This window comes from Echinops telfairi, unplaced genomic scaffold, assembly GCF_000313985.2.
Source record: "Echinops telfairi isolate 266 unplaced genomic scaffold, ASM31398v2 ScPeMD7_7420;HRSCAF=8458, whole genome shotgun sequence".
In the NCBI taxonomy this organism is placed as follows: Eukaryota; Metazoa; Chordata; class Mammalia; order Afrosoricida; family Tenrecidae; genus Echinops; species Echinops telfairi.
In genome coordinates this window covers 2,206,269-2,216,044 of record NW_022111320.1, presented here as the reverse complement: position 1 = coordinate 2,216,044, position 9,776 = coordinate 2,206,269, and the positions used below count along the sequence as shown (strand labels likewise).

The window sequence follows — 9,776 nt, the reverse complement described above, 5'->3', positions numbered from 1 at the left end:
TACTTGGTTTTTCACAAAGCGCAAGAGCGATTTACTGGAGTAAAGGTTGACTTTCAAGAAATGGCTAGAGCAAAGGGGGGGGGGGGGGGGAGAACCTCATCCTAAACCTCTCATTTCTACAAAAATTAACTCAAAGTATATCATGGACTTAAATTTAGATATTAAATATGATTTTTGGAAAAAACAATCTAGGAGAAAATGTTTGGGATTCAAACTAGGCAAAGAATTTTTAAAGTTCATATTAAAAGCATAATCCAAAGGTTTAAATGTTTATTAGCTGGGTTACATCAAAACTAAAATTTGTATTTTTCAAAATACCCCTGTGAAGAGAAAAAATGCACCTTCACAAAAGACTGGTATCTAATAAAAGACCCTCAAAACTCAACAAGGCAAAAAATTCAAAAGACATATATAGACATTTCACCTAAAAGAATATTCATGTGGTATATCAGACTAGGTTCTCTAGAGAAGCAAAACTAGTGAAGCTTATACAAGTATTCTTAGAAATTTATATGAAGAAAAGAGCTCAGACAGCTCTAGAAATGAACAAGTCCATGGGTCACATGTGAGGTTGAAGCTTCCCCTGTGTTTGGGCTACTAGCCAAATGGTCAGGAGTTCAAAACTACAAACCACTCCTCCAGAGCAAGATGATGCTTTCTACTCTTGTAAAGAGATACAGTCTCAGAAAGCCACCAGGGCAGTTCTACCCTGTCTTATAGTACTGTGTGAGTGAGAATTGACTCGATGGCAGTGAATTTTGTTTGGGTCTTTTGGCGAGGTTATGAATTAGGGGTGGAAAATGCTTGAATTGAATAGTGTTCCCTCAAAATATATGCCAACTTGGCTAGGTCATGTTCCCCAGGATTATGTGCTTATCCTCCACTTGGTAAACCGATCGACTTATCCTATGTGCTGGATCGACTTCTCCTATGGGCTGATGTAGTGATGCAGAATTAGAGGCCACTGCATTAATAAGGCAGGGTACAATCTAGAGGATTAGATTGTATCTTGAGACATTCTTTTTTAAAATATAAAAAGATTAAACAAATAAGCAGAGATCAGAGAAACCTCACTACCACCAAGAAGGCTGAGCTAGACATGACCCATGGACTCTGAACCTGGGGTCACTGTGCTATGGACCCCCCCGGACCAGAGGCAGATTGCTTCCAAGAAATACAGGGATCTCCAAAGGACACCAAGCCCACAGATGATGAAAAGAGATTTAAGAAAAACTTTTCCCTAAAGCCAACACAGAAAGAAAGCCTTCCCCGAGATCTGACACCCTGAATGTACTCCTAAATCGAAAGAGAATAAATTTCTGTCCATTAGCGTCATCCCCTGTGGGACTTCTCTAATAGCAGTGCATGTAACAAAGATGAGGGGCACATGGGGGGGGGGCGTGTTGTGATGGACCTGTTACATGTCTTCACTGCATCAATGCCAATATCCTGGTCGTGATACCTTCCAAAAGTGTTGCCAGATGTTACTATTGGAGGAGGCTGAGGCACAGGGACTTGAGATTGCTTGTTAGTATTTTCCCAAGTACTTCTAAAAATAAAATGCTTAATTAAAAAAGAGAAACAGTGGTAAAAATAAGTCAATGTAGGACTAAAATACCACAGATTCCTCCATAAAGACAAAACACACTGACCTCATATACTAATTACATAGGACATAGCTAGGTCTCATATGCCTATTTTTCCACTAGGAAACCTCTATGGCCAGCCAGAAAAAAAATGTTCTTTACTACAAAGTGATAAATACCATTCTATTCAAGATTTATAGTTATATACTAAAATGACTGTCTTTCCTAATAAACAACCTTAGGTCACAATTTTAAGTGAATGGCTTCACTAAAAACTATATCACTTCCTATTTATTTCACTTACCAGCCCTTTTTAAAAAATAATTTTATTGGGGGCTCATACAGCTCTTATCACAATACATACATACATCCATTGTCATCTACCAGCTTTTAAAACAGAAAGTGCGAACAACCCAGCATGCAAGCAGCACGTGCCGATCCTTACTTTCAAAGCAGGAGGGGAGGCGCTAGTGTTCCCATGGTCCTTTTTCTCTGTGCCTTTTCCTCTACTTTAACTCAACACAAAATCTCACCCTACCCACAGTGGCCCAAAATGACCTGGAAAATTAAGTTTATTTTTTCTGGCAATGACAATCTGTGCTTGGAAATATAACACTGTTATTCTGAATACATTTCAGAGTTCCAAAGGACTAAAATTACTTGACTGAAACAGGACAAAATGAGCTGTTACTGCTGGGGAAAGGGATTGTTATCCCAGAAAGAACAGTGTGCTCCCCGGTCCTTGCACTGCCACTTCTGTTTTGCAAAATAAACACCGCTAGTCTCTTTATTTTACTTTGTGTCCTGTGTTAATAAAGACCTCCTGAAGCTTAAAGTTTATAACAAGTGCTCATTTTGTCACTCTTTATAGAAACAAGAGATCAGTTTCACTTTTGCAAAATGACTAATTTTTCTACTGGTGTATTGCTAGTGTTTGAGCGTCTGCATGTGTCCTCTAGCAAAAACAGCAAAAGGAAAACTGTTCCTTGCTTTCATGTGAGAAGATGGGTCTATGCTTCTCTAACGGATTGCCATTCCTGAGGGGAAGAGAAACAGAATTATTACTCTGCTCATAAATACACGAATGATGTTTTCCCTTTACCTTGTGACAATCAAACCTTAACCACAGAACTGCACCATCATTGCAATTGCACCCTACTTTCAGATGAAAATTTGAGAAATGCTGCTGGTTAGATAGGCGCTAGCTCGAGCCTCTGGTCTAAATGCACACAGAAGTAAACTAGAGAATCGACCAGCGGCTAAAGACAGGAAGCATGGTCTTGCCGTCTGGCTCGTGGGCCTGCATGGAAGTCTGAGAGGTGTTCTATATTTAATCAGAAATTGGACAAAACACAAAAAGACCTGCAAATGGGCATCAGAAGATTAATCACTCCTTCTGAGACCAGCAGATGCTTTAACCAACTTAGCATTCCAATCAGGCAATGGGTTCTCTAAGGTTAGCTTGTAATCATCATTCTCTGACACCTTTTCTCTTGGGTACTCATATGTACATTTGTCTTGTAACTCTCCTTTTTCTACTACACTTTATTTTGCTATGAATCATATAGCAGCACAGTCATCTTCACACTCGAGTTTATCAGCCATCCCAGGTCCATAGAGCAAAAGCAATTCAGAAAGTCTCTCTTCACCTTCTTTTCTTCCCTGGATCCTTGCCTACACACACACAGTAGGAGCCGATCTAGAAGAGAAACTAGTATGAAAAATGAACACGAAGTGTTAACTGAACAGAAGCCTCTGTCACTCCACACCAGTGTCCCCATCTCAAGCCTTTCTTTACAAATGGAGCACAATTTCCAAGCTGTTTTTCTTCATCTTAAAACAACATGGTTCTAAACTGAACTCCTCCTGTTTGCACTACAAGCTATATCTCTCTATTTAGCATGGTTCTATGCAAACCGAGTGTGCTCTATGATGCTGAAGAGTGATTTATTCAATACCCAGGGATGGCCTCATGATCACTAGTTCAACAAGTTAAATTTTGGACAAACTGGAGAAGTCAAATACAGGTAAAGAGATACAGAAAAAGAGATGGCCAACTTAACTCTGAAAGACTGAGCTTTTGGGGTGCATAAGCAAATGTGGCCAAAAAAGCTCTCGGTGCCCGGCTATCAAAAGATATAGCGTCTGGGGTCTTAAAGGCTTGAAGGTAAACAAGCGGCCATCTAGCTCAGAAGCAACAAAGCCCACATGAAAAAAGCACACCAGTCTACGCAACCACGAGGTGTCAAAGGGATCAGGTATCAGGCATCAAAGAACAAAAAATCATATAATTGAGAATGAGGCGCAGTGTGGAGTGGGGACACAAAGCCCATCTGTAGACAACTGGACATCCCCTTTCAGAACAGTTGCCGGGAGGAGATGAGCAAGTCAGGGTGCAGTATAGCAACGATGAAACATACAACTATCCTCTAGTTCTTAAATGCTTCCTACCTTCCCACCCACCCTGCCACTCACTGTCATGATCCCAATTACAAATCCAGCTAGAGCAGAGGATGTACACTGGTACAGATAGGAACTGGAACAAAGGGAATCCAGGACAGATGAATCCTTCAGGACCAGGGGTGAGAGTGGCGATACCGGGAGGGTAGAGGGAAGGTGGGGTAGAAAGGGGGAACCGATTACAAGGATCTACATATAACTCCCTCCCTGGGGGCCAAACAATAGAAAAGTAGGTGCAGGGAGACACCGGACAGTGTAAGACATGACAAAATAATAAGTTATAAGGTATCAAAGCTTCATGAGGGAGCAGGGAGCGGGGAGGGAGGGGAAAAATGAGGATATAATGAGGCAACCAGGATAGCATCTGACACATAATGGGCTCTCAATAATACTTGTTGTACAAACAGCTCTAGGGCAGTGAAAATCTGGAATCAAGAGTATTAACAAAGAGAGCAGACAGGCCACCACGAACAACACTGAGCATTCAGCAGGGCAGGGCTATGACTGGAATGCGTATCTTGGGCCATCGGCAGCTCAATTTCTCCTTGTGCCCCTGCCTCTGCACTATCTGGCCAAAGGCCATTCCTTCTCTGAGATGTAATTGCAGACTTAAGAAATGCTTGGTTTTGCATTTTAAAAACAATTTACTTATAAAGAACTGTAAGCATGAGAAAAGACTCATTAAACGTTTATCAAAATAGCTATTCTTTTAAAATACTGAAAAATAGCTATTCTTTTAAAATACTGAATGTTTAACTTGTTAAACATTCTCTAACTTGACCCATTTATCTCACTGCTAAACTTCTGGTGCCTTCCCCCATCTGTCTATACCAAGACTCAAGTCTTCGAAAGCCAACCTTAGTTCCACTTGCACGGAGTACCCTTCAGCCACCCCAGTACACAGGGACTCCTGTCTCCCCCATCTCCAGTCTAATGCACAGATTAGTTATACGGGCATATGAATAAAAACCATACACTACCTTACAGAGGTTTTGTTGTTATTTGTGTGATTACACATCCTCTTCCTGACAGAAAGGGGCCCTAGTGGCATAGGAGTTATACATTGGGCTGCTAACTGCAAGGTCGGCAGTTCAAAACCGAGGGAGAAAGATAAGGCTTTCTACTCCTGTAAAGCATTACAGGCTCAGAAACCCACAAAGGCAGTTCTGCTTTGTCGTATAGGGTCACTAGGAGTTGGAATTAACTTGGTGGCAGCAAGTTTGGTTTTCAGTCATCCTGACAGATGATTAGTATCCAAAATGCTGGCATTGTCTCCTCTAGGGTACTTTTTTCTGTTTTGGTTTTCAACTCTAGCACACCTACACTAGTAAAAAGAAATAACTCAGTTGAGGAGAATGGAAGGACATTCCGTACCTTCAAACACAGCATCATTTCTCAAGAGACTGTAAGCAAAGCGAAGTTCTCTGTGTTCATTAGCTTATGCCTAACTCAAAGGTGAAGCACTTTAGGGGTAATGGTTTAAAAATTCTTGTTTGATAACAAGAGGTCCTTTCCAGTTCCTCCTAGATTGCAGTTTCGTTTACGCAGGTCTGAAGGGCAGGCAGTAACAATAACCATCAAGTGAAATCAATGGCATGACTAATGATAACAGGCAGCACAAAGCAACATGCACCAGGAGGAAAAGCATATCTGGGAGCGCATTGCAATTTTTAATTAAAATAGAATGGCCTGGTGGTTAACTAAGGGTTGACAGTGGATTTACTGAAAAGAATTGAATGAGTAATGATAGCTCAGGTTTAAGGTTCTAACTCACCAATTAAGCCAAGCATTTCCAAAGAGATTTTTTTTTTAATAAACTTTTTTACACATGTGGGTTGTCAAACTAAATGTGGGAGAAAGTTTCTGCCTGAGGATAGAAGTGAAGTGACAAAGGAATGGAGGATCTATGAAAATGAAGAGGTTATTGAGCAGATTAAAGGAGTTGCTGTTTAAAGGGGTTTAAAAGTATCTGGCACGTGGTCAATGGTGAGAATTCACACAGGTGAAGTTAAAATAGACCCTTATATGCAAACCCAAATCAAACACACTACCATCAAACCGATTCCAACTTAGAGTGACCCGGAAGGACAGAACAGAACTGCTTTCTGAGGCTTTGTGAATCTTTTCAGGGAGCAGTCAGCCTCCTCTCCTCTGAAGAGGCTTCACCTGGTGGCTAACCTTGTGGCTAGTAGCTCAAGGCTTAACTCACTGCCTAGATCTTCATAAAGAGACCTACACACAGGACTGAAATGATATACATCACCTGTCGACTTTCATAGAAACAGATGAGTTTTGACTGAGCTGAATCCTACAATCTGTCCTTCCCCACACAACCAATTCAGTAAAATACCTATTAAAGCTCTGAATTCATTTTCCTGTTTTAGAATTCTCTGGTTGCTACAATTTTCCTAATGCTGTGCTACAGTAAAGTCATACCTTTTGGATTTCTTCAGGTAAAGCATGCATGGGCACATGACGATCCATAGTTTCCCAAAGATACTGAGGGAGCTCTGACGTGAATTAATCTAAAAACATTGATGCCAATAATCAGAATGGAAATAGTGTGAAGAAAATCCAAATTAAAGGATACTTTTCCCAGTTCTTTGAGATGAATCAGTGAAAATTATTTCAATATATGTTTCATTAATAGTAACTGAGAAGGTATAACAGGGGTCCTCTCAGCTGTTAGGCCAACAGAATAAGAAAGAATGATAGAGAATGATTGCTGAATCTGGAGTGAGATTTATTTCTTCAAAACTTATCTAGTAATAATTTCTATGGGGGTTTAATAAGGAGCACTTTCATATTCCAAATAGGCTCATTTATTTCAGTTGCAACAAGTTGTAGTGGGTTGTTTTTTTTCCTGAAAAGCTGTTAGGAAAAAAATTTTTTTTTTAATTGGGGCTCATACAATTCATCACAATCCATACATACATCAATTGTATAAAGCACATTTATACATTTGTTGCCCTCATAGAAAAAATATAGTATTTTAACTCAGCTCATAAGAATAAATTGTGACATGAATGCTTGTTTGAATGATAAAGTACAGAAAAAAATACTTTGAGGGACCAGATTAAATATGGCATGTGGGTATTCAAGAAGAGAAAAGTCATCAGTGCATCAGAAGGAAGGAAAGTGTCAGGCTTATCAAAGATGGACATTTATCTACTTTTCTTTTTTTTTTTTAACATTTTATTAGGGGCTCATACAACTGTTATCGCAATCCATACACACATCAATTGTGTAAAGCGCACTTGTACATCATTCTCAAAACATTTTCTCTCCACTTAAACCCCCAACATTAGGTCCTCATTTCCCCTCCTTCCCTGCTCCCCCTTATCTACTTTTCATGTAGGCATTTTTTGTTATTTATTTCCTAATAAAATTATCCAAAATAAAACTGTTATCACCATTGTCATAAAAATCAGAGGTTGAAGGAGCATTTGTTTTTAAATCCTTCCGAAATGTGGAATAAAGACAGTCCAGTTGCATTAGTAAAGGGTGTTCTTATATGGGCAGTCCCTAGGAATGTCTGAATGTCTGAACTGTGGACAGCTCCTACTTGTCCATTAATATGATGTACATTTTCCCTCCCTTTGAAAGGCTTGAACCAACCCCTACCAAATGACAAACCCACTGCTATGGACTCAATTCTGACGCATAACTACTCTAGATAGGGTATTTGAGGCTGTAGATCTTTATGGGGGCAGACGCCTCCCTTTGCTACCTGAGTAACTGGTGGGTTTGAACTGCAGACCTTGAAGTCAGCAGTCCAATACTTATCCAACAGTGCCACCAGGGCTGCTAAACCAGCCGTCATTGTTGTTGTTCGGTGCCATTGAGTTGGCTCTGACTCAGAGCGACCCTAACCCTAATGCCTACAAGCAACAATTTTCAGTCCACCTTCACTTCCTGCAAGTACAGTTTTGAAATCATGAAATCATTTTCACACTAAGGTGCAAGTCTAAATAAGAACCTAACACGTGTACCTATTCAAATGTATCTATGAATTCTTAAAGACAAGTTAGGAACTGCTCTGTACCTAGAGACTAGGCTACCTATGAGGAAGAAGCAGCAAAGTAAGATGATACTGGCCCAATTCCATAGCAGAAAAGAAGGCTTGAGGGCGATGAGATATTGACCTAGAGTAATCTAGGAATCCAGTGGGTAGTTAGAGAAGGTTTTGTGACAGTTGATCAAGGCAGGATTTTAACAAACTGGGTGAAACAGTCCAGTATTGGAATGAACTCTGCGGCCATGATAAAGTGGAAAGTAAAGGGTACCCTCCCTATCTTGTTAGTACTAATACCCCTCCTTTTAATGATTTGCTGTCCTATAATAAAATGTGTGTAGAAAGGTTTCAAATAGGGTTAATGATAGCAGATTGTTAGAAGATGAGGCTTTCTATTTCTGTAAAGATTTACAGTCTTGGAAATCCAGATGGGGGCAAATCCACCCTGCTCTATAAGATCACTATGAGTCAGCATTGACTCAACGTGATAAAACTCAGTGAGTTTGAGTTTGGGGTTTGGGGCAGATTTTCAGTGATGTGTTTCAAATGCTCATTCATCTAATTTCTGCCACTTTACATTTTATTTTATAATGAAAATACCACATCTCATCTCTACTAGAATTTTTCCTAATTACCAACTAATTCTCCTTCAAAAGTTCCATCTGTACAACTATTTGAGAGCATGGATTTGAATGAAAGTATTAACAAACAAGCCATGAGGCTATTTTAAATTAGTACCTTCACCACCTATGATTCTAGTCCAAATTTGTGGCTTATGATGCCAAAGGGAGAAATTATCTGGGTCTGGTTATTAAGGAAAATAAAAAACCAAAAACAAGACCTGCCAACACAGAAAACCCTCTCCACAAATGGAGAGTAATGAGTATGCAGTGCACCGTTGTTATGTTAAGTGACTACAAAAACAAAGAGATCTCATCCTCTTTACTCAGCCACAAAGATACAGCAGATACAATCGAGAGCACACATTTTTTAAGATAAATGGGGACACGTTCTCATGTAAGAGGGCTTCCTAGTACTATTTGCCCTACACTCCTTAAGTGATCGAGAAATTCAACTGGATTGGGCGTGCCCGTCTGTGCTGTCTTTGACAGATATACTGAGCTCAGAGAAAGGTACCTCAGTTCAACTCCTGTGGAGATTAAGCAGTTAAAGGCACTGTCTTCCTCGATTATTTTAGAGAAAAGGTTCTCAGAGGGGATATGTTCCCGGGCCTTTAATAAAGGCTATGGAAGTAATAGAAGGATTCACTAACACGAAGTTTCTCAAGAAGGCGGGGGGTCTCTCTGGCAGGACGTAATATCCTGACATTACGCAGAATGTTTGATCCAAACGAGTCCCTTCGAGTCTTTCGCACACGTGCATTCCCTTTAGCAGGAAGCGCAGTGGGAACTGGCAGCGGCTACTGCGCGGTTAGCGACCTACTCGCCCTAAAGATGCAGGCGACGTCAAAAGTGCAGACCCGTCCCAGACGGTGCACTTCCGAGATTCCTCTCTCACACCCGGTCACCTCGGGTCACGACTCGCGTTCCAGCCATTCCCCGGCGTGAATCACCCCCCAGAGCCAGGTCAGGGGCTGAGGAAGCCGGAGTTCACGTCCTCAGGCTTTCCTGAAATGGAAGAATTTTCCAAATAGAAACCAACTGCAAGGTCAGCCGCACTGCTGGAAGGGCTTTGAAATCTGCCCCTTTGTAACC

The 9,776-nt window shown here is 40.7% G+C and overlaps 1 protein-coding gene across 1 annotated transcript in view; it reads right to left on the bottom strand.

Annotated features, from left to right (window-relative positions):
- Positions 1-6,530, bottom strand: part of LEKR1 (leucine, glutamate and lysine rich 1) — a 210,991-nt gene extending 204,461 nt beyond the window's left edge. The window contains exon 1 of the mRNA XM_030887649.2: positions 6,483-6,530. Within this exon, the coding sequence (XP_030743509.1) occupies positions 6,483-6,530 (48 nt within the window). The remainder of the gene's footprint in view (positions 1-6,482) is intronic.
- Positions 6,531-9,776: the final 3,246 nt, after the last annotated feature.